Here is a 26,346-nt window from a genome sequence, read left to right on the forward strand (position 1 = left end):
CACTTCTCACTCCCTTCACCCCATTAGACTGCTGACCACCTAACTTCCCTTCCTGGTCTTCATGCTAGCTGACATTGTAAACAGCTCCCTTTCCTCAGGCACTGTATCCCTCCCTTCCAGAACTTTGATCATCACTTACATCCTCAAAAAACTCACCCTCAATTCCTTTGTCTGAGCAAATCCCACACAATCACAACTTCTCGTTGCTCCTAAGATTCTTCAAACCTCCCCCCCCCCCCACCCCTTGGTGATATCAGTCCTAGATAAGAGATCAGCTTCCATGTACACTGGTGGTACTCAGCTCTACCTTGCCATCATTCCACTTGACCACCCCCCCCTTCCACCTCCCTACCCCACAGCCTGTGCGCTTTCACACACTTTCCAAACGTTGGAAAAACCAAAGCAATCATTTTTGGTCATCACAAACTCCATACCCTTTCCATCAACTCAGAATCACAGAATTGTTATGGTGTAGAAAGAGGCCATTCAGCCAATTGTGTCTGCACTGGCTCTCTGAGCATTTTAACTTAGTGCCAATGTCCTGCCTTTTCCCCATAACCTTGCACATTGTTTCTATTTAAATAACCATCCAATACCCTCTTAAATGCCTCAGTTGAACCTGCCTCTACCACACCTCCAGCAACTGCATTCCAAGCCTTAACTACACGCTGTGAGATAAAGTTTTTTCTCAACTTGCATTTGCTTCTTTTACAAAACACTTTAAAACTGTGCCCTCTGGTTCGCGATCCATTTACGAGTGGGAATAGTTTCTTCCTATCTACTCTGTCCAGACCCCTCATGATTTTGAAAACTCCTTTCAAGTCTCCTCTTAGCCTTCTTCTCTCCAAGGAAAACAGTCCCAACTTCTCCATTCTCTTCTCCAGCAATCGTCCAAAGTTGAACTCAACTGTTCATAATCTCAACATCAATTAAAATCCAACTGTGGAATGTTGCCTGTGTTAGAAACTGCCCATGAGATTTAAGACATAGCCTAAATACATTTCTTATTCCTTTTATGCAGCAAAAGAAATTCATGTTGCAAAATACTTGCTCCATAGATTTGCTTTATTTTCCTAGTACAAGAAATCCTAGTAATAGGAACATCCCAGAGCTGTACTGAATGTAAGGCGTTAGAAGCAATATCATCACCTAAGAACATAAGACCGTGGTGTTAAGGTATTATTTCCTATGTAAATGGCGCACCCATGTAAATAGGTCTTAAACAGATTTGGATTGATTTTGCACAGTGAACTAATACTTATATCTTTCAGTAAATACAGTTCCCTACCTGGACCAAAGCCCACTGGGGGGAAATATCTCCTGGATAAACGCTGTCTGGTAGATATATAGGCAGATAACATGGCCTGCAGTGAAAAATGCCACCATAACACAGATTGTATTAAATCCAACAGGGCTCATTGGAAAGTGACAGGCCCACCATGTGTTAATTCCAATGAAAAGCAGATAATAAACTCCAGAGAAAGCAGATGGAACTGTAATTCCTGCAAGTAGAAAACAATATTTATGTCAGTATTACACGTAGTACATTAACCAATATAAATATGCAGCAACACATCTGTTTTAATGTCATTCACCTTCAACATGTTTCTTAAGTTTTATTGTCTTGTTCCCACTGAGTAGCCTATAACCACTACAACAATTTTCTTTAGCTGATGGAGCAAGTATGTATATTTTAAACATCTCAACAGTTTAAAACACCTGTACAATCTCTCTAAAGAGCAGTGGAGTTTACAGGACAGGAGGGCAGGTATTAATTTACTTCAGTAGTGACATGCTCAACATTAGAACCATTCAATCAAAGTTGCTAAAACTAATCATGCAAACTGAAAAGCAGACTGATATACTGTAACTGATTCTGTGCCAATATGCCTCACAGCACACTTTAAAAATGAAAAAGATCTTTTTGTTGTTATTCGTTTGTGAGAAATGGTTGGTGTTGAAAAGGCCAGCATTCATTGCTGATCCCTAACTACCCTTGAGATGGTGGTGGTGAGCAGCTTTCTTTTCTTTTATTTATTCCTGGGATGTGGGCTTCCCTGGCTGGGCCAGCATTTATTGCCCATCCCTAACTGCCCTTGAGAAGGTGGTGGTCAGCTACCTTCTTGAACCTCAGTCCATGTGGTGTAGGTACACCCACAATGCTGTTAGGAAGGGGGTTCCAGGATTTTGACCCAGCCACAGTGAAGGAACAGTGATATATTTCCAAGTCAGGATGGTGAGTGACTTAAAGGGGAAATTCCAGGTGGTGGTGTTCCCATCTATCTGCTGCTTCTCTTGTCATTCTAGATGGTAGTGGTCATGGGTTTGGAAGGCATTTTGTAGATGGTACACACTGCTGCTTCTGTGCGTGGGTGGAGGAGGGAGTGAATGTTTGTGGATGTGGTGCCAATCAAGCAGGCTGCTTTGCCCTGGATGATGTCAAGCTTCTTGAGTGATGTGGGAGCTGCACTCATCCAGGCAAGTGGGAAGTATTCCATCACATTCCTGTCTTGTGCCTTGTAGATGGTGGACAGGCTTTGGGGAGTCAGGAAGTGAGTTAGTCATCACATGATTCCTAGCCCCTGACCTGCTCTTGTAGCCTCTGTATTTATATGGCTAGTCCAGTTCAGTTTCTGGTCAATTGTAACCCTCAGGATGTTGATAGTGGGGGATTCAGTGATGGTAATGCCTTTGATTGTCATGAGGTGATGGTTGGATTCTCTCTTGTTGGATTCTCTCTTGTTCCTGAACCACTGGAGCCAGTGTGCTGTAGATCCACCACAGTGTAGTTAAGGTAGGGCATTCTGAGGTTTTGACTCAGTGACAGGGAAGGAACGATAATATAGTTCCCACTCAAGATGTTGTGCTTGACTTGGAGAGGAACTTGCAACTGGTGGTGTTCCCAAGCATCTGCTGCTCTTATTCTTCTAGGTAGTAGAGTTTGTATGTTTGGAAAGTATTGCTGTAGTGCATCTTATAAATGGTACACACTGCTCAGGAATTAATGTTTAAGATGGTGGATGGGAAACCAAATGGGCTGCTTTGTCCTGGATGGTGAGAGCTTCTTGCGTGTCATTGGAGCTGCACCCATCCAGTCAAGTGGTGGCGAATTCCATCACATTCCTAACTTGTGCCATGTACTTTGTACCTTGCACCTGTGAAAATGCTTTCTGGTGTCTGAAGGTGAGTTATTCACCTCAGAATATCCAGCTTCTGACCTGCTCTGATAGCCACAGTAATTATATGGCTGGTCCAGTTATGTTTGTGGCTAACAGTGAATCCCAGGGAATTGATGGTGGGGGAATTCAACTGTGATAATCCTGTTAAATGTCAAGGGGAGGTGCTCAACCTTGGTTTTGTTGGTGATGGTCGTTGGCCGGCATTGTGAGCTGCAAATGCAATTGTCATGACAAAACTAATCAATTACTCTTAAAAACTTACCAGCTAAAGCCAAAAACAGAATTGCCACAGCTTTCCCTGTAGCTTCAAGAAGTCTCTGAGCTGTTGCCCGTAGCTGAGCCAGTGCAGCTGTACGGGCTTGTCTCTGCCTTTCCTGTTCAGCTGTATCTTCTTCATCCTGTGTTGCATCTTCCAACTCCACACCTTCCTCATCATCATCCTGCGAACATGCAAATGCACAGGTTCATTTGGGAACTGGGTTAGAAGAATCCAAGTATAAATTTTGACAAGCCATCTGCCAGCTCAGCTAAGTCTATCATGTATTGCAAGACAAAATCCACAAAAAGAATTAACTACATCATTTTTAACTTTAGTGCTATTGAGAAGCTGGTATAACAACAGCACAAACATATACCACTGAGGTTTGTCACTGGTTACCACAATAAATTAGATAAGATTTTTTTCAAAAAGTCAGAAGCTGTTCCCATATAATGCACAACAAATTATTTTGGGATTAAAATGGAGCTGTGTAATTCTAATGCTAGAAAGTCTAACTGCTGTTAGTGTGATACAGTTTACAGTTTAAAACCAGTTTACAGCTCTTGTTTTATATATTTCCTACTAATTCCTTTTGCTTCTTTTACAGATAAGTATAATATACAAATTGTGGAATAAAAATTATACAAACTTTTAATTGTTTTCAAAAGGCTTTCAAAAAATAGTCTTAATCTGCAATATCTAATTGGCAGACTGTCCCATGTGTTTAGGGTGGCAATTTCTTTAGCAAGCTGAGTTGTCAACCATAAAAAAAGCATATTTCTGGGAGCTGTCGGGCAATGCATACAGAAAATGGTAGCCAGCTACGCATTTGACTCGCTTCAGCTTATAACAGTGGCTCTGAAAAGCCTGCTAACACATTTTAAACACCAAAAATTCAACTGATTAGAAAAATATCATCTTATTGTAAATGTTGTTATTTTGGCACCTTTCTTATATTATATACCTAATCATTGATTTCTCATGATAGAAAAAGTTCAAGATGATACCCAAAAGGATTTTCAAAAAGTAAACAAATTAATTTCATTGGTTTGCCTTCCTTTTCTCTAATTGATTTATAACACACAGACACGATCTCATATCCTTCCTTATAATTACTCAGGTGCTATGCTATGGGTATGTATTCTATTTCCACACCCTACCAATGAAAGATTTTGAAAAAGATTAAAAACACTGCGTGCAACTTCTGACTAGTTCTAGAGAGTAAATGAATTTGATGTTCCTTATTAACAGCTTCAGATAGCAAGTGACAATTTCCACTTGATTACCAAATTTATATCAATAAACCTCTGCAAGTAATATGGGGAAGAACCTCTTCACTTTTACTGTTCATGTTTATCACATTTGTTTTTATAGAGACATCAAGAAACAGAAATGCATAAGATTTAAGCAACTTATTTTTAATTTGTTAATACCTCTCCTGCCACCAAAAGACATTGCTTGAAGAAACATTTAAATTCAGAAATTTCATTCAGAATCTTCCTTCAAACTTCAATGATGCTACTACCTTTCCAGAACGTGCTACTATTTATGTGAACAATCGCCTTATGCATATAATTGCAAACTGTAGTCTGTTAGGTTTTTCCCACACACCAATATTGTTAGCTATACTCAGCTAGATCAGAAGCATGATTTTTTTTTTAAAACAGTCTTTATATCAAATCCAAGTTTCCTATTTTATTGCCAATGTGGAAATCCATGTGGGTGGATTAAATCTAATGACTCCAGTTTCATTATTGGCTCACAGTAGACCAATTGCATGGTTGCACTTTTAATGAGCGATTATAAATATATTTAAGACCCACAAAATTGCAATGCAATCAGATACCTAAGCTCATGCGACATACGAAAAAGGAGCAGGAGTAGGCTATTCGGCTCATCGAGCCTGCTCCCCCATTTAATAAGATTATGGCTGATCTGGTAGTAATGTCAAATCTGCATCCCACCTACCCCCAATACACTCTCACCCTCTTGCTTACCAAGAATCTATCCATCTCTGCCTTAAAAATATTCAGGAAGAGAGTTCCAAAGTCTCACAACCCTCAAAAAAATTTGTCTTGTCTCCTTTTTAAATGGGCGACCTCTTATTTTTAAATAGTGACTTCTAGTTCTAGATTCACCCATAAGAGGAAACATCCTCTCCACATCCACCCTCAGGATCTTATATATTTCAGTCAAATCGCCTCTTACTCTTCTTCTAAACACCAAACCTAGCCTGTCCAACCTTTCCTCATAAGGTAACTTGCCCATTCCAGGTATTAGTTTGGTAAACCTTCTCTGAACTGCTTCCAACACATTTACATCCTTCCTTAAATGCTGTACACAGTACTCCAGATCCTTACCTGGAAATATATCACCATTCCTTCACCGTCGCTGGGTCAAAATCCTGGAACTCCCTTCCTAACAGCACTGTGGGTGTACCTACACCACATGGACAGCAGCGGTTCAAGAAGGCAGCTCACCACCACCTTCTCAAGAGCAACTAGGGATGGACAATAAATGCTGGCCCAGCAAGCAAAGCCCACATCCCATGAATGAGTAAAAAGAAAATAAAGTACTTCAGATGTGGTCTCACTAGCGCTCTGTACAACTGAATCATAACCGCCCTTACTTTTGTATTCAATTCCCCGCACAATAAGTTATATCACTCTATTAGCTTCCCAAATTAGTTGCTGTACCTGCATACTAGCCTTTTGCGATTCATGCACTAATGCACCCAGATCCCTCTGCATCTCAGAGCTCTGCAACCTCTCACCATTTAGATAATATGCTTCTCTTTTATTCTTCCTGCCAAACAGTTATGGAAATGCAGCTTGTTGAACAGTGGCTGCCTATTCCATGAGCAAGGCAGTTGAAAGAAATGCTTTTAGTTGTTTGTTGAATGCATTCTATAGATTTTTACTGATGCTAACACCAAAATTGAAAAAGAAACATAACAAATAACTCGCCTGATTTGATTTTTTTTAGACACTCATCATAGATATCCGGTATCATATTACGGATCAATGCCCATTCCCTCGTGCAATCCAATACTTGATTTGATTAAATCATTGATTGAAGTTAAATAAAATTGCTTCTTTGCCTTCTGTCTTCATTATGTCTGTTTCCCAGTTAAACTACATTTTCATCAACACCATAAGCAAAGACTAACAATTGAGCACAATATGCCACTTACTTTTTTCCACCAATGAGATAACCTTGCACACAAGGAAATTATTTTCCTTTGTTTAAAGTTTTTTTTTGTTTTGACAAACTTCATCAAAGTTTTTCCTATGGCTGGGTCCAGATCCTGAAACTCCTTCCAACACTATGGGTCGATCATCACCACAGGACTGCAGTGATTCAAGCAGGCAACTCATCACCACCTTCTCAAGTACAATTAAGGATGGGCAATAGATGCTAGTCTGGTCTGTTGCATCCACATCCCATGAACAAATAAAACAGTCACAGAGATTGTGCATCAACATCAGCTCAGTGTGTAACGGATCTATACAAACTGGAAGCCCTCAGCTCAATCCACAGTTCGTGTTGACTTGCTTGATCTCAACTGGTATAGCAACCAGCTTCAGTATCCCGGGAGTAGGGAGGGGAAACTCACTCCCAGTTGCTATCCAGTTACCCCTTCTGGGAAGTGCACATGTGTAAACAAGTGAGAAAAGAACCAGGTCAGACAGTGATGTTTCATGATCGAGTGAATCTAGGTGACAGTCTGTTCAGTTTAGACATGGCAGCTGGTGGAATTTAAATTCAATTAATAAAATCTGGAATTAAAAACTAGTGAAAAGCAGAGTCCATTGTGAAGTCCCATCCACCATGCTGTGGGATAGATTTTAACCAGGTCTAGCAACTGAAAACTGGGCCATCAACAGCAGCAGCAGAAGAATTGTATACAATCACAATCTGTAACCTCAAGGCCCAGCATATCCCGTGCTCTACCATTACCATCAAGCCAGGAATCAGCCCTGGTTCAATGAAGAATACAGGACAGCGTACATGGTGCTGCTCCTGGCATACCTAAAAATGTGGTGTCGACATGGTGAAGCTATAACACAGGACTACTTGCGTGCCAAACAGCAAAAGCAGCAAGTAATATACAGAGCTAAGCAATCCCACAACCAACGGATCAGATTTAAGCCCTGCAGTCCTGCCACATCCAGTCATGAATGGTGGAAAATTAAACAACTCACTGGAAGAGGTGGCTCCACAAAAATCCCCATCCTCAACGATGGGGAGAGCCCAGCACATCAGTGCAAAAGAGAAGGCTGAAGTGTTTGCAACCATCTTCACCAGAAGTGCCGAGTGGATGATCCATCTCGGCCTCCTGTTGAAGTCTCCAGTATCACAGATGCTAGTCTTCAGCCAATTCGATTCACTCCATGTGATATCAAGAAATGGTTGAGAGCACTAGCTGCTGCAAAGGCTATGGGCCCTGACAATTTTACAACAATAGTACTGAAGACTTGTGCTCTAGAAGGGCAGCAGATGCATGGGTACACCACCACCTGCAAGTTCCCCTCACAAAAGCCACTCAGCATCCTGACTTGGAAATATATCATCATTCCTTCACTGTCGCTGAGTCAAAATCCTGGAACCACCCCCCCCCCCTTCAACAGCATTGTGGGTGTACCTATACCACATGAACTGCAGCGGTTCAAATCACCACCACCTTCTCAAGGGCAATTAGGGATGGGTAATAAATGTTGGCCCAGCCAGCGATGCCCATATCCCATGACAAAATTTTAAAAACTCAATAAGAACAATAGTAACAAGAGTGCAATTCCTCCCTGTGTAAATACATTGCTGCATAAGTCAGGACCATAGGCAGAGCTAACAAAGTAAAAATCCTAAACAAAAACAGAAGCAGAAATACCTGAAAAAACTCAGCAGGTCTGGCAGCATCGGCAGAGAAGAGCACAGTTGACGTTTCGATTGCTCATGACCCTTCAACAGAACTAAGTAAAAATGGGAAAGGGGTGAAATATAAGCTGGTTTAAGGTGGGGGTTGGTAGGCGGGGGTGTTGTTAGGACAAGCAGTCAGTAATAGGTGGAGATAACCAAAAGATGTCACAGACAAAAGAACAAAGAGGTGTTGAAGGTGGTGATATTAACTAAAGGAATGTGCTAATTAAGAGAGCAGGACAGGCAAGGTACAGATAGCCCTAGTGGGGGTGGGGTGAAATAATACTAAAAGGGCATAAAAGGTAGAGATAAACAATGGGTGGAAATACATTTAAAATAATAGAAATAGGTGGGAAAAGATAAATCTATATAAATTATTGGAAAAAATAAAAAGGAGGGGGAAGAAACGGAAAGGGGGTGAGGATGGAGGAAAGAGTTCAAGATCTAAAATTGTTGAACTCAATATTCAGTCTGGAAGGCTGTAAAGTGTCTAGTCGGAAGATGAGGTGCTGTTCCTCCAGTTTGCATTGAGCTTCACTGGAGCAATGCAGCAGGCCAAGGACGGATACGTGAGCATGAGAGCTGGGTGGAATGTTGAAATAGCAAGCGGCAGGGAGGTCTGGGTAATGCTTGTGGACAGACCGAGGTGAGGAGAGAGGAAGTGAAGGGTCAGGCGTTGCATCTTCTGCGTTTGCATGGGAAGGTGCCGTGGGAGGGGGTTGAGGTGTAGGGGGTGATAGAGGAGTGGACCAGGGTGTCCTGGAGGGAATGATCCCTATGGAATGCCGATAGGGGAGTTGAAGGGAAGATGTGTTTGGTGATGGCATCATGCTGGAGTTGGCGGAAATGGCGGAGGATGATCCTTTGAATGCGGAGGCTGGTGGGGTGATAAGTGAGGACAAGGGGGACCCTATCATGTTTCTGGGAGGGAGGAGAAGGCATGAGGGCAGATGCGCGGGAGATGGGCCGGACACGGTTGAGGGCCCTGTCAACTACTATAAAAACCCTTTTGCTGGGGTCATATTTTACTGATTATCAAATAGGTGTTTGTTAAAATAAAATATACTCTTTGCAGAAAATTATACATGTAAATTGTTTTGCTTTAAATCTTGTGGTTAAGCTGCTGTTTTGTCCCAGGACAGCATAACAGTTATTTTAAGATGTTACTGACCTCCATAAAGTAAAAATGTTCTGCAGCTCCCCACTTTAAATCTTCAGTATACTGCACTGTTGTGATCATGGACTTAACAATTCACATCATCCCATAGTTGTATTCAAAGTTTTCATATATACTATGCTTCCCTATATTTTCACATAAACTTAGAACTAAGACTATATTAAACATGAAAATGGTTCATCCAGTTTTCTCAGGGTTTCCTCTCCATGTCTACCCAGGAACATTATTACTCCAGGATTTTGACCTTATATTGCACCTACTTTCTTTTTTCAATGCAATTGTTGTTGATTTTGTACTTTTTATTTTCATTCTCTTTTTCCCCTCCAATTTTTCATAAATCTCCTTTTGCTCATTTTTTGTTTGTAAGTCTGATTTTTTTTACCGGTCTCTGCAGGTTGGGGAATTAGAGTTCAGGTTTTGTGACTTCCTCCAATTGCTTGTCCCGCTGATGCCAGCTATTTAGGACTCTCTTTGAATCATCCAAATTCCATTCTTGGGGCGGAACTGTCCTAGATTTGCACAAAGTGCAGTAGGGGGCAGGAAAAGACATTTTACCCGCCAGCCGCAATGGCAGGTTTTCACGCCGTATGGCCCCAATCCCAGCCCATGAGTTATGCAGCCACAGGAGACACGCCATCTCACTTGGGGGGGGTGGGGCCTCCAATTTGCCCGCCACACCGTTACCTTGCCACTTCCTTGTGCAGGGCGCCATATTTAAATTGCAGCCACGCACATGCTTCTCATTGCTTGCAGCCCAGTCTGCTCCAGTGAAGACATGGATCCAAAAGCCAAGAAGAGTGCAGCCCCCTGATTCAGTGACACATCCCTGGCATACCTTCTGGACGCTGTAGAGGCCTGCCACGAAGCCCTCTACCCCAGCTCTGGCCTCAGGAGGCCCGTCAGTCTCACCACTCCGGCTTGGGAGGCGATGGCAGAGGTGGTCAGTGCCAATGCAGCACACAAGAGGTCAGCCATCCAGTGTAGATAGAAGATGAATGATCTCGTCCATGCCACCAGGGTAAGGCAACCATCTTAACACACTAAACTCTCACACTCACAAGGCCATCACACATTCACTGGCACCTCACTCAACATCACCACTCACTCTGTCACACATGCCCTCACATCTTTATCTGGCCTCATCTCTTCTGGAAACAGCATCCTCAGCCCTCACCATCTTGAAGCCACTTGCACAGATCTGCATGTACATACACACCCTGGGATACACAGCTTCCCCAGTACAAACCTCGCCCTGCAGCCTCTTCCCTTGCCTGAGGCCACTTTTCCCCCCTTCCAAAGCAAGCCCTAGCCCTGCAGCATTGAAAAGCCACCCCCACCTTACAGTTGGTCTGGTAGGTAGAGACCTGCCTGTGATGTGGCGCTGCCTGCGAAGCCTGGTGCTGATTGTTGGGGAAGGAAACAGTTAACTCAAGGAGCTCAACTGCTAATTATCAATTAACAACGTAAGTACCCATTTGGATGTATAAAAGGGCAAACAGATGAGGCAAATTCTCTCTGTAGAGCGTTTTATAGGTATAAAACTCTATCCAAAGGATTCAGTCTTGATCTTAGTCTTTGTTGCCAAACAGCCAATGGAGCTTAATGGTGGTAGCAGAGGATAGTTTCTGCTTGTAAGTAAAAAGAGTAGAAACTAAGCTTTCTTTGGACAAAAGAGTGGTTTGGAGTCACTCAAAAATGGCTGAAGCAAAATATAGAGTGTCAGGGTATGATGATCCACTGATGTTTTCTGAGCGTCAATCAAATGACCTATGGAAGAAGGAAGTAACCATGTGGATACAGGTTATGTCCTTACCATAGTAAAAACAGTGCATGGCCTTGGCACTTTCACTAACGTATGAAAGTAAAATATTTTTGGAGTTGGAGCCTGAGCATTTGTATACAGATGAAGGTTTGGAAACATTGGCCTGAATTTTTTGCTGGTCGGGCACATGCGGTTGGTGGGCCTGGAAGTGGACAGGAAACAGTCCCCTGACTACAATTTCACGCTGGGTGGCCAATTAACAACCAGCCAGCATGAAATGTGCGCTAAGAAAGGCTCAGCACTGCTGGTGGGGGCAGGAAGAGGGCAGGCGCCAACATCACTGCGGGTGCTGGTGAGCGCTTCCAGTGAGTTTCCTGAAGGCAAACAGCTGTCACAGGGAGGTGCAGACCCCCACAGAATAAACAAAACAACAAAAATACTGCAAAATATGCCCATGCAGCACCGTCATGCATCTGAAAGCATATCGCATAAAAAACAGTCCCCAGATATCTCTCTATATTTTAATTCCCCATAGAGATTTCATCCGGCCCTGGATTGAGGTTTGAGCAAAAAGGTAAAGGCAGCCTGGTTGATTTGACCCGTTCACCAGCTGTAAAAGTGGATGGGCCATGAAAAGTCGCTTTCAATTGCCTCCGTAATGGGCTTAATTGTCGGCAGGTGCACTGCCGGCTGCTGTGCACCCAGTGTCATCTTGGCTATTTCATGCCCATTCAGGTCGGGTGTGTAAAATCCCGCCCATTATTAGACTTTATGGGTAAGATCTATCAAAAGGATCATTTATTAAGTGCTTACGAAGGTCAGATCTTGACAAATTTAGGAAGTTGGAGGATAGTTCCATAGAAGATTACATAATGGAATTCAGTAGGCTATATGCAGGATTGCAAAATTTCCATCCAGAAATTCCCCAATCTGTGCTGGCGTTTAAGTTACTAGACAGTGCTGAGGTGTCGTATGTGGACAGGCTTCTAGTCCTGACAGGAGTTAAATTTGCAGAAAGACACATACTGCTAGAACAGATGTCAGAAGCTCTAAAAAAAAATTCCTCCAAAAACGTTCCTTTCCCGCTGCATGCATGGTGCAATGGGTCTTTCAGCGGTAAGACCGAAAACGGAGGATACAATGTTAACAGGTTGGAGAGATCGTTTAGAAACAGGGCGCAGGCACCAGTACAAAAGGAGATTTATAACTAGAAACAATGAGGACAGAAACACCTTTGGCAATTATGACAGGAGAAAAGAATTGGGGAATTACAACAAAAGAATGAACCCCAGAAATGCCCAGGGTGTGGTCAATCGGTGTTTTGATGCGATTCAAAATACCATTATGCAATGAACTGTCCTGAATGATATAAGGTGTTCGAAATTAAACATGAGACAGAAGACTCGGAAGAAAAAGATAGAGATATTGGCCAAAGAGAGGGTATTGTATTAGTTACAAGAAGTTTCAGCCTGGTGATGAATGTCTTGGTTGCAGAGTCCTTCAACTGTGCACTGCTAGATAGCAGATGCACATCTACTGTGCATGGAATAGACTGGTTAAAATGCTACCTGGATTTCTTAAATGGCAAGGACCGATATAAGGTTAAGGAATTTAAAAGTTCCACCAGTTTCAGATTTGGAGGTGATAATACCCTAAAATCTTTAAAAAGGGTAGTGATTCCCTGTAAGATGGCTGGAGTCAATCGTTTCATCAACACAGATGTAGTGTCCAGCGAAATGCCGTTACTGTTGAGCAGACCATCAATGAAGAAAGTGCAAATGAAGCTGGACATGGAAAACAACATGATCATTGCATTTGGAAAACTTGTGGATTTACGATTTATGCAATCTAGACACTACTGTATTCCTTTAATGAAACCTAATTTTTCTACTACAAAATTAAAGACGTGCTATTAGCATCAGGGGATAAGAATTTACAGGACAATAAGCTAAATGTGTTAAAATTGCATCAGCAGTTTGCCAACCCCTCTTCCCAAAGATTAAAAATTTTGCTAAGGGATGAAGAGTACACTAAACTTGTAGAGGAGATAAGTGATAGATATGATATACGTAAGAAATACAGAAGGATACCGTCACAGCTGAGAGTAAGTCTACCCTTAGCGAGGATTTCATTTAAGTGGTGGCAATGGATTTAAAGGTGTAGGATAAAGAAAATAACATTTTTATTTTGCATTTTGTAGATTTGGCAACAAGGTTTAGCCAGTCGACAATCATATACACTAAGACAAGGTAATTGTGGATCAGGTTATTGAAAAGTGGATAGGGACCAGATTCGAACTACCAACAAAATTCCTCACTGATTATGGGGAATAATTTGGTAACAATGGGTTTCAGGATATGTGCAAACACATGAATATAATAGTTATGAACACAGCAGCAGAAAGCCCTTTTAGTAACAGAGTGTGTGAATGGAATCACGTGTGATAGGTGAGATGCTTCATGAGATTTTAGCAGATAGACCAAGCTATAAATCAACATCTGCTCTAGCATAGGCTATCCATGCCAAGAATTCACTGCAGATGGTTGGAGTCCATAGTCCACATCAGTTGGTTTTTGGTAGAAATCCAAAAATTTCTTCAGTCCCAAGTGATCATCCCCCAGCTTGGGAGGGAATACAATTAGCTCTACCTTTTCTGAGTATTTAAATGCACTACACGCGGGTAAAAGAACATTCCTTAAAGTCGAAGTTTCAGAAAGAATTCGGCGAACTTTAAGACATAATGTACGACCATCGGAAATGATTTTCAGTCAGGGAGACAAGGATTAATGAGTGGAAAGGCCTGGGAAAAGTTATAGTTAAGGATGGGAACCAGGCTATTCAGGTACAATCATCTAAGTTAGTTGGCGCGGATTACAGATTTGTGGGTCCAAAAGGGTCATAGGAACTGATAAGGAACCATGTACTTCTCATACCTATATGTTGCATGATTGTGAAGACCAGGTGGCTGAAGTTGACAGGGTATCTGAAGGTGGACACAGTATTTCGAACAAACAAGATGAGGCGATTTGTCCCAGAGAACAACTGCCAAAAGCTGGCACTAAAGTTACGTACTTGCCAGAAGGGGCCAGTCAACGGCAGGATGCGATCATTGTAAGTAGAGCAGGGAAGGCAGTGGGAAATATAAAACTGGTTAAATGTACGAGATGAAGGATGGGAGGTTAGGCCTATGGATTGGGAACATGAAGTACAAAAATGGAAAGCATGAAAACATAGTATCAGTTCAGTGGGTCTGGGAGTGAACATGCCTCTAGGAAGAGATCACGAACTGTTGAAAGAACATCTATAAAATGGAGAGGGCGATCAAACAGTAACAGTCCGGAGCGTGTTAGAGGGCAGGATAGAGGGCATGGCTTAACAAGGTCAAGGAGTATGGCACAGACTGGTACTTCTACAAGCAGCAGAAGCCCATGTGATCGAGAAGTCTTAGTAGCTTCAAACAAATTAGACAATAAATTAATAAAGGATGCCAAACAGCAAGAACTACATAACAAAAATAAAAATACCTGGAAAAACTCAGCAGGTCTGACAGCATCTGCGGAGAGGAACACAGTTAACGTTTCGAGTCCGTATGACTCTTCAACAGAACTAAGGAAAAATAGAAAAGACATGAAATATAAGCTGGTTTAAGTGTGGGGGGGGTGGCGGTGGTGGGACAGGTAGAACTGGATAGAGGGCCAATGATAGATGGAGATTGCTGAAAGATGTCATAGACAAAAGGACAAAGAGGTGTTGAAGGTGGTTATATTATCTAAGGAATGTGCTAATTAAGGGTAAAAAGCAGGACAAGCAAGGTACAGATAGCCCTAATGGGGGTGGGGTAGGGTGAAGGAATTGAAATAGGCTAAAAGGTAGAGATAAAACAATGGATGGAAATACATTTAAAAATAATGGAAATAGGTGGGAAAAGAAAAATCTATATGAATTATTGGGGAAAAAAGGGGGGAATCGGAAAGGGGGTGGGGATGGAGGAGAGAGTTCATGATCTAAAATTGTTGAACTCAATATTCAGTCCGGAAGGCTGTAAAGTGCCAAGTCGGAAGATGAGGTGCTGTTCCTCCAGTTTGCGTTGAGCTTCACTGAAACAATGCAGTAGGCCAAGGACAGACATGGGGGCATGAGAGCAGGGTAGAATGTTGAAATGTCAAGCGACAGGGAGAGCAGCATTTCACTTGCACTTCCCTCAATTTAGTCTACTGCATTCATTACTCCCAATGTGGTTTCCTCTACATTGGAGACACCAAACGCAGACTGGGTGTCTGCTTTGCAGAACACATTCGGTCTGTCCGCAAACATGACCCAGACCTCCCTGTCGCTTGCCATTTCAACACTCCACCCTGCTCTCATGCCCACATGTCTGTCCTTGGCCTGCTGCATTGTTCCAGTGAAGCTCAACGCAAACTGGAGGAACAGCACCTCATCTTCCGACGAGGCACTTTACAGCCTTCCAGACTGAATATTGAGTTCAACAATTTTAGATCATGAACTCTCTCCTCCATCCCCACCCCCTTTCTGATTCCCCCTCCTTTTTTTCCCCAATAATTTTTATAGATTTTTCTTTTCCCACCTATTTCCATTATTTTTAAATGTATTTCCATTCATTGTTTTATCTCTACCTTTTAGCCTATTTTGATCCCTTCCCTTCACCCTACCCACCCCCACGAGGGCTATCTGTACCTTGCTTGTCCCACTTTCTACCCTTAATTAGCACATTCCTTGGATAATATCACCACCTTCAACACCTCTTTGTCCTTTTGTCTGTGACATATTTTGGTTATCTCCACCTATCACTAGCCCTCTATCCAGCTCTACCCCGCCCCCTAAAACAAGCTTATATTTCACCTCTTTTCTATTTTTACTTAGTTCTGTTGAAGAGTCACACGGACTCGAAACGTTAACTGTGCTCCTCTCCGCAGATGCTGTCAGACCTGCTGAGTTTTTCAAGGTATTTTGATTTGGATTTCCAGCATCCGCAGTTTTTTGCTTTTAAGCAAGAACTACATAGTTGGAAAGAATTTGGAGTATACACAGAGGTGCTAGATAGGGGGCAACCAGCTCTGTCTCATAGATGGATATATATGGGAAAGATGCTTCCTGGTGGGACTTATAAAACTAAAGCCAGGCTAGTGGCATGAAGGTTTGAAGAAAAATTGCGTGACCAGGACCATAAGAGTAGATTCACCTGTGGCAGGAAAGGTTATTCTGAAGATCTTTTTGGCTCTGTTAGCTACAGATGCTTGTGAATGTAAGTCAATTGATATTAAAGCTGCCTTTTTGCAGGGACACCAACTTCAAAGGGAAGTTTTTCTCTGTCCACCGAAAGAGGTGCCAAACACAGAAGGGACACTGTGGAAGCTAAATAAATGAGTATAGAGTTTAAATGATGCCTCCAGAGTTTGGTATTTCTCAGTGAGGTCAGTTTTGTTAAAGTTGGACTGTCTTCAGCCGGAGGCAGGCCTGGCCATGTTTTATAGACACCATGGAGGGAAACTTGCAAGAATCTTTAGACTTTTTTTTTGTAGGGGGTTAGCAGTGAATTTGAAACGGTTGTCACTAATGGGCTCAGAATGCGGTTCAAAATTGGAAGTCATGCTTGTCATGCGTTTAAATACATAGGATTGGAAATCAGGCACAGTGGATCACGCATCATTTTTACATCAACAATCCTACTTAAACAATGTCAATCCCTTTGCAATTAATCATGGCAGGGCTTCCCAGAAAGATATAGCAGCTTTTGAAGTGGAAAAAAAGGAACTCAGAAGTCTAATTGGGCAACCAGGCCAGATGTCAGTTTTGACATTTTGGAATTGGGCACTAAAATGAATGACCCCAAGGATGAAGAAATGATTCGAGCAACAAAATATTGAACATTTTAAAAATGGAAAGAGTGTTTTGAAACTCCCATCTTCGGGTGTTCTTACAAAAATGAAACTAATTGTGTTTTGTGATGTGCCTTATGCAAATCTATGTGATGGATTTTCGAGTGCGGGAGGATTTCGTCGTAGCAACAGCAATTTTCTTAAAAAGAAAACTGTGGATGGGTGCTTCTTGAGCAGTTCCACATATGCCATATAAAAGTATCAATACCCGAAGCTATAAGCACTTGACACCTCTTAAGCTTGTGCAAAATAACATTGAACTATTGACAAAACAGATCACAGGAAAAAAAAGCTGCTTATAACATCATAAAGCTGTCAATATATGCCACTGCTACTATAGTGTTCATTGGTTGTACAGAGTGCATTCTGAGGGGATGGGTATGAAAGTGCCATGAATTGGCATGGAGGGTGAAGGGCCACTGGGAGTAGGTGAGGGGGAATGAGTTGGCATGGAGAGTGTGGGGCAGGAGCATGGGGAGTATGAGTAAGACCTTTTGACCTTACCTTTCAAAAGGCTCCTGAATCCAGACTATGGCTCACAGTTTCTCTGAGGGGCTGTGAACATCAGTCATAGACAATCTGGCCTGACTAACACAAAAGTTGCAGGGTCTAGGAGATGCCTCCCCTTGCAATGCAGTTGGGCAGGTTGGGAGTGCAGGGTGCGGGCTTGGTACCTGTACCCTTATCCTGCACCAACGAAAATTTGGGGTGCCAAGAATGGAGTCAGGAATACCAGAATTGGGTCTTGCCCACCATTTTTTTTCAAAATGCCTCCAATCCAACGTGGACGAGGCATCCCTTGATAAGTTCAATGGCCAGGATTTCCAGGTCAGCAAGCGGCGGCGGGGAGGGTGGTGGTGCCTGCTCACCGATGCATAAAATGACACGAGGTGACATCGGCAGAACTCCTGACGTCACCCCGCTCCATTTAAATTTTCAAGTAGGCGGGGGCTCAGCAGAATCAGCTGAGCGTCCACTGACCTGTCAATGGCCAATTGAGGCCATTGGCAGAGTCATTAAAGTAATTAATGGACATGGCCGTCCAACTTAGGGTTGGCGGGCAGGCCAGGAGCCCTGGCAGGAATTAGAAAAAGCATGAAACCTCATCCACGGGCGGGATGAAGTTTCGTGTAGGTTTTAAAAAATGTAATTAAACTTTATTTATAAGTGATGGACGTGTCCCAACTCATGTGACAGTGTCATATGAGGAGATATGTCAGGGAATTTTTTTTTCTATTTTTCACAGCTTTTACTGTAGAACCGGTCTCCCTGAGGCAGCACTTAGCCTCAGGGAGATGAGTGCATTCTTTTGTGTGCATGCGTGAAAGAGCACACTCTCAGCTCAGGGAATCCACAGACCCCCCCCACCCCCCCTCCCCCACCTCCCCACCCCCCCCCACCACCCCCCCCCGCACACCCCCCCTCCCCCCCCCACCGCCCCCCCCCCGCACACCCCCCCACCCCCCCGCACACCCCCCCACCCCCCGCGCACCCCCCCCACCCCCCCACCCCCCCCCACCCCCACACCCCCCCAACCCCCCCCATCCCCACCCACCACCCCCCCCCAACCACCCCCCCCCCACCCCCACACCCCCCCCAACCCCCCCCCACCCCCACCCACCACCCCCCCCCCCCACCACCACCACCACCGGCCCAGACAGGGAGTGCATAGTGCATTAGTGGTGATTTCTAGTAAAAAAAAAATTCATGTTAATTTTACATCCCATTAAGGAAGGCAAGTAGCAATAAGGGGTGAAGAGGGGAGAGAAAGAAAATGAAAAATGGGAGAGAAAAAGAGAAAGATTAAATTAAATTTTAAGCAATTGAGTGGAGAAAAGAACCAGGGGTTTAGAAAATTTGGATCACAGTCACATCAAAGATTGGACACTGAATTCCTATTTAAAGAACCAACTTCAATTTGACCCTATATTGCATCTCAGATTCTGGCTACCATATATAGATTGGCTCTCTTTATTCTCAGCTGAACCATTTTAGAAAACTCTGCCACCATGGAGTATTTCATCTTTGGTTAGGGAAACGGAATTTGTTTTGAAAAAACAATGGCCTTAACGCCTGAACCATATCAACTTCCGAAGGAGCATTATCAGTTATAACAAATTGTTGCTACTGCTGCTGTTGGCACATTCGAATTTGCTCTCCACCTGAGCATACCTTCATTGTTCTGTATCGAACAATGTTGACAGCAATAGAGAACACCATTATATTCCACCAAGAGCCACAGCATAGCAAAGAGGGCAACAATAATGAAAGGGAATAAACACATGAAAAGTAGGAAAAGGACAAAGTACAATTGGATTCCTGGCTGTTCACGTTTACTTGTTAAATGTTGGCAAGTTCACATTGACAGTCACTAAATGGTTTCAACGTTTCAGAAGCATCTCACTTTGTGATTCACCACCTCTAATAAATCCAATGACACCTATCACAAGGGACAAAGTATTTGACAAACTAATGCAGACAAGTCACCAGGACCTGATGACCCACATCCAAGGCTTTTAAAGGAAGTGGCTGCAGAGATAGCGGAGGCATCAGTTGAAATATCCCAGAACTCACTGGATTCCGGGAGGGTCCCAGAGGATTGGAAAACCACTAATGTGACGCCCCTGTTCAAGAAGGGAGGGAGTCAAAAAGCAGGAAACTATAGGCCAATCAGCCTAACATCTGTTGTTGGGAAAATGCTAGAGTCCATTATTAAGGAAGAAATAGCAGGACATTTAGACAAGCTTAACGCAATCAGACAGAGTCAATGTGGTTTTGTGAAAGGGAAATCATGTTTAACAAATTTGCTAGAGTCCTTTGAGGACATAATAAGCTTAGTTGATGAAGGGGAACCGGTAGATGTAGTATATTTGGATTTCCAGAAGGCATTTGATAAGGTGCCACATAAAAGGTTATTGCGTAAGATAGGAGCTCACGGTATTGGGGTAATGTATTAGCATGGATTGAGGATTGGTTCACACACGGAAAACAGAGTTGGGATTAACAGTTCTTTTTCAGGTTGGAGAGGCGCGACTAATGGAGTGCCACAAGGATCAGTCCTCAGGCCTCAATTATTTACTATCTATATTAATGACTTGGAGGAGGGGGCAGAGTGTGATATATCAAAATTTGTTGACAATACAAAAATAGTTGGGAGGGCATGTTGTGATGCGGACATAAGGAATCTGCAAGGGGATATAGATAGGTTGAGTGAGTGGGCAAAAACTTGGCAAATGGAGTTTAATGTAGTAAAGTGTGAGGTCCTACACATTGGTAGGAAAAATCAAAAGGCAGACTATTATTTAAATGGAGGAAGACTCCAAAGAAGTGCAGCATAGAGGGATCTGGGTGTTCTGGTGCGTGAAACACAAAGTTAGCATGCAGGTGCAGCAAGTGATTAAGGAGGCAAGTGGAATTTTTGGCCTGTGTTCCTAGGGGTTTTGAATTTAAAAATAGGGAAGACTTGTTACAACTGTACAGCGTGTTGGTGAGGCTGCACCTGGAGTACTGTGTGCAGTTTTGATCCCGGTATTTAAGAAAGGATATACTGGCATTGGAGGCAGTTCAAAATAGATTCATTACACTGATTCCTGGGATGAAGGGGTTGACTTATCAAGAAAGGCTAAACAGGTTAGGCTTTTATTCATTAGAGTTTAGAAGAATGAGGGCTGATCTTATTGAAACGTACAATATTCTGAGGGGGCTTGACAGGGTTAATGTTGAGAAGATGTTTCCATTGGTGGGAGAGTCTCGAAATAGGGGACATAATTACAGAATAAGAGGGTACTCATTTAAAACTGAGATGCGAAAGAATTTCTTCTCTGAGGGTAGTGAGTATCTGGAATTCTCTACCCTAGAGAGTTGTGGAGGCTAGATCACAGAAAGTATTTAAAGAGGAGGTAGATAGATTTTTGAAATATCGGGGAGTTGAGGGTTTTGAGGAGCTGGCACGAAAGAGGAGTTGAGGCCTGGGGCCGATCAGCCATGATCTTATTGAGTGGCAGGTCAGGCTGGAGGGGCCAAATGGCCTACTCCCGCTCCTATTTCTTAAGTTCTTATATTTATATATATATAGTCAACCTTCTCGTCTGTAAACATGAATATTTAGTGAACATGCTAATAGTTGTTGAAGACCACTGTGCCTTTGCTCCAAGGAAAATTATTTTCTAAGCCAGGCAAGGAACCTTTGACTTTCTTTGTACAAACACATTTTATTTTTAGCTCCATAACATTTCCCATTAGCATTTTTTCATCCAACTTGCCCTAGGCAATAGTTCATCTTTCAAAGTTTGTTTATGAATCTAAATTTTGCTAATGGTTAGTTTAGTTTTTAAACTTACAGCATATGAGTGCAACAGTCGCACCAGGTTAAATGCTACAAAAACTGGCCCACTCAACCCAAATCAATTCCCCAAGGGTTCCCATGGCTCTGTCAAGGTTTATGGGGGCTGACAGGAAAGTGGGGTTGAGACCACAACTAGATCAGCCATGATCTAATTGAATGATGCAGCAGGCTTAAAGGGCCAAATGGCCTACTCTACACTAAACCAATTAAAAATTTGAATATGAACTTATATCAAAAGATTTCTACAACACAGTATTAACAGCACAGAATCAGAATATTATTCTGCCCAACTGGGCCATATCTGTGTCCATTACAGGAGCACCCTCCCACTCCTCATCATCCAACTCCACCTACAAATTCTTTTATTCCTTTCTCCTTATTGAATTTATCTACCTTCCCTTAAGTGCATCTAAGCAATTTGCCTTAATTACTTATGGTAGCGAGTTGCGTATTTTAACCAATTTCTGAGTACAGGAACTTCTTTTGCATTTCCCATTGGACTTATTGGTGATTATCTTAAATTTATGGCCCTTTGTTCTGGTTTCACCTGCAAGTGAAATATCTCTGGATTTACCTTATTAAATCCTTTCATAATCATAGGCCAGAATATTCCAGTTGGCGGACGGGCTTGGCAGGAGACCGCCCAACGTAAGATGCGAGCCGTGGTGCTCAGCACTACCTGTGCGGGCAGGAGGAGGGAGATTCGGGGCCAGCGCTCTTTCCCGCATGCGCGCAGAAAAGCGCTTCAATCTCCCTGAGGCACAGAGCTGCTTCAGGGAGATTGAATCGCTATTCTAATTAATGAATAAATGGATTAAAAATTTATTTAAACATGTGACTGTGTCAGATGAGATGGGATATGTTTTTATATTTAGGAAAAAATTTTCATTTCATTACTAAAAGCTTTAGGAAGCCTCATCCCGCTTGTGGATGAGGTTTCCTAAAAAACGTGAAGTCCACTTGGCCTTTTCGACTGCCCGCCAACTTTAAGGTCGGATAGGCAGCATTAACAATTACATTAATTACTTCCTTAATGGCTTTAATAGGCTATTTACATATTGGCTGACTCCGGCGCGCGCCTGCCTAACAAAAAATCGCGAGGCAGCGCAATGATGTCGGGAAGCACGCTGGCATGTCAGGCACACCCCCGCACGCCAACTGAAAAATCCTGCCTATAAAAATATCTAACGGTCTTCTCTTTTCTAGAGAACCAAGCCACATCCTGTTCAAGCTTTCCAAACAGGTTTAACCACTCAGATCTGGTATTATTCCAGGAAATCTTTTTTGCACCGTTTCCTGTGCCTCTATATCCTTTTTATAATGTGGAGACCAGAGCTGTTCACAATACTCCAAGTATGGTCTAAGCAAGATTCTAGACAAGCTTATTGTAACTTCAGTTCTACCCAACTAGAAGTGAACCCTGGTGCTTTGATATCTTTTTTAATGGCATGTTATTAGCCTGCTTTGTTTCTTTGAGTGATTTGTGTAACTGTATACAGAAATCCCTCTGCTCCTCTACCCCATTTTGACACTTATTTGCCAAGGAGTACGTGATCTCCTTATTTTTCCGACCAAAATGTACCATCTCACACATTTTTATTCAAGTTCATTTGTCAGCTAGACTTCCATTCTGCAAGTCATTCACAAAAAAATAGGTATTTGTAGTGATTGGCAGTTAAATTTTGGCTAACTGTAGTACACCAGTGGTGCATATATTTATCAGCGCGTTGATTTTTATGGCAAAAATGTGACAGCTCCAACCATACTTCAGTTACACAATGTTCAGATTTATCAGCTGAAGGCATTTACAATAATAGTCATTTGGTAGTACAGAATTTGAGTATTTCTGAAAAAAGAGACATGCTGTCGAAGCTTTTCATCATGCACTCATCGGGACAGATTCGCGAGAATAACAGTTGTAAAGGGAACAACGATTTATATTGCATGAGAAGAGAATGCTGACTGGTTGGCAAATGGACTCTGATTGGCAGAATGCACCAGGGAACAGTTAACGACCAAGCTTTTGTTTAAATTCAAACCAGGCAGGCCAACTCTGATTGGTCAAGACTCTGGCCTGGGGAATGAACTAGAAAATGGCTGTCCCTCAACCACTTTTACAATAAACTCTTTCATCACTTAAGTCATGACTTATTCAAGAAATTGTGGAGAAAGCAGGATTTCAGGTTATTTATACCAGCAAAGAAAATATGACTTTAATACCATCACTGGTCAGTTTAGTAAAGCATTAATCATATTTTTATTCTATATTGATACATTTCCTTGACCCTGTTTTCTTATTTGAATCAAAGATATATGCAAGTTTGATTTCTTACTGTACCCACAAAAATGACATTAAGAGTTGATTATTTGGTTTACAAAATAATTTCAAATGCAAAGCGACTTTAAAATGAGAAGTGAATTATATCTATGATTACTATTGAACAATCTGAAGCTTGTTTCCATTGAATACTGCAACAGAAACCTATTCTTCTCTAATTAGTAATCGCCCCATTGGAAAATGTAGGCATTAAAATACTAGTTACTGAAGGATGGGGCTTCAGTTGCAGTGTTTATTAAAACAAGTCTTTGGACATTCAATACTATCTACAGATGTAATTCAAAGACTGGGTTGAATCAAAAAGTTTTCTATGACTTTAATTTGAGTTTAATAGGCCATTTCTGCTCCAGTGTAATTGGTAAAATTTGATATGAGGTATTCACCCAGAGAAATGTACAGTACCATGGTCAATATATATATGAGATTGGCCATATCTTCCTGCAAATAACACAAAAATCAAATCAAAATGCCCTTACATATCAACTGGAAGCTGCAGTTTCTGTATCTCGAAATTGAAGTGGTCAGTCACCGCGAGGAAAGCATAGATGAAACACACAGGGAATGAGAGTTGTATTACACATGCCAAGGGCTACAGAATTTCATAACATGAGCTGGGAATATTGCTTGAAAGTTATGTCTAATACCTTGAAGACACCAGCTGGATTCACAAGAACAATCCAAAAAATGTTTTATTTCCTGAGGTGTTCCACTGCTAATTTGAGATGGTCAAATTATTTATATTAAGCAAATCTCATTGTCCATGCGCATTATGCAAAGACACAAGCTGTGCAAGCAGATTTTGGATTGTGCAGCAGTTCTCAGCTAAAAATATCTGACTTATAGTAGGGATAGCCCATGAGTCTCCTGTGTTTGCTGCCCAAGATCTTTCAATTCAACATGCGAATGCTGAGTGAGAGTGCTAAAATGCTTCACAAGTCAAATGTCAAGTGGTATTTCTGCAACTTAAGTAGCTGTTGGATTTACAGGGTGTATAAATAGAATTGGAGTGAATCATACTGACAGTTTTTAATTTAACCACCAGTTGATCTCAATACTAAGTGCTGCCTTCAGGTAAAACAAGAATAGAGTGCAGGGGATAATTATACCACACCACATCGACACAATGCATTCTCTTTTTTTAAGTCGTAATTTCTGTTCTTATTTTGTATAATGCTTTGGTTTCATGTATTATAAATGTAGCTAAACCTATCACTGCCACCTTCTCGAGGAATTAGGGATGGGCAATAAAAGTTGGCCTAGACAGTGATACCCACATCCTGTAAAAGAATGCAACACTGACATGCTGAGAGGTACAGTCAAGTTAGTTTGAGCATAGCAACTTCTCTGCAGTATGGGCAAAAGAACTAGGAGCTACAAAACTAACGCATTGTAGCACTAACACCAACAGGGGGTTAGATTATACTCTGACAGGCTGTTTTCATTGTAAATGTGGATACAGTAATTCCTCATTTTAAAGTTGTGGTTGCGTTCCTGGAAATCACAATTTTAAGTGAAACAACTTTATGTGAATCATGGGTTCCCATAGGAATCACTGTTAAAGCCGGAGCTTGGCTCTGTCGCACATCTCTCACCCGGAAAAAAAAATGCATGAGTTTAAATACTGTACCATACGTATGCAGCACTAAGCATTCCTAGCTGAAATAACTCGCAAAACAAAATAAATCACTGAATTTATACAGGATTTACTTTATAATTTAAATTAGATAATACTCACTAGCCTCAAGACATTTTTAAACATCCAATTTTACTGCTAGGCTGATGACTTTTCTTGCATTCTTTGCAGCAGCAGGCACTCTACCAGCACTTACAGGGCATTTCTGGCTCATGTTTAGAAGTAATTTAAAATGAGGAATTACTGTATCCACATTTACAATGAAAACAGCCTGTCACAGTATAATTTAACCCCCTGTTGGTGTTAGTGCTACAATGCATTAGTTTTGTGGCTCCTAGTTCTTTTGCTCATACTGCAGAGAAGTTGCATACTGCTATGCTCAAACTAACTTGACTGTACCTTTCAGCATCTCAGTGTTTCATTCTTTCACAGGAGTGAAAGAGCTTGAACGAAAGAACCCTGGATTGGATGCCTCTGGGTTTTTTTTAAAATCAATGTTGCCTCGAATACAGTTCAAACAGCCTCCTTAACAATGGCGCTGATCAGGACACAGGACCCGATGCTGCATAAAGGGAGCTGATGTGCAATGACCTATGCTGCACAATAACAACAGGTGGTGATAATGCGAGACAACACTAATGCGGAAATCGCGACTTAAGTGGGGGAAAGTATTCCTAAAACAAAAACAACTTTAAAATGAAACAATTTAAAACAAGAACTTACTGTACAAAATTTATAATGAGAAAAGTTGACAAAAAGGTGTTAATTGTATATCAATCGGGTGTTAATCGAATTCAGGTGGTGAGTATTAATTGGATCCTAGGCTGAAAAAGGCATTG

General features: G+C 42.0%; 1 protein-coding gene across 5 annotated transcripts in view; it reads right to left on the reverse strand.

The window, feature by feature from the left end:
- The window catches only part of piezo1 (piezo-type mechanosensitive ion channel component 1), a 358,563-nt gene that overhangs the window by 170,043 nt on the left and 162,174 nt on the right, over window positions 1-26,346 (reverse strand). For all 5 annotated transcript variants that reach the window (XM_041191993.1, XM_041191996.1, XM_041191992.1 and 2 more), the window contains 2 exons: window positions 3,442-3,619; window positions 1,289-1,502 (listed from right to left, as the gene is read on the reverse strand). In XM_041191993.1, the coding sequence (XP_041047927.1) occupies window positions 1,289-1,502; window positions 3,442-3,619 (392 nt within the window). The remainder of the gene's footprint in view (window positions 1-1,288; window positions 1,503-3,441; window positions 3,620-26,346) is intronic.

This window comes from Carcharodon carcharias, chromosome 7 (assembly GCF_017639515.1).
Source record: "Carcharodon carcharias isolate sCarCar2 chromosome 7, sCarCar2.pri, whole genome shotgun sequence".
NCBI lineage: Eukaryota > Metazoa > Chordata > Chondrichthyes > Lamniformes > Lamnidae > Carcharodon > Carcharodon carcharias.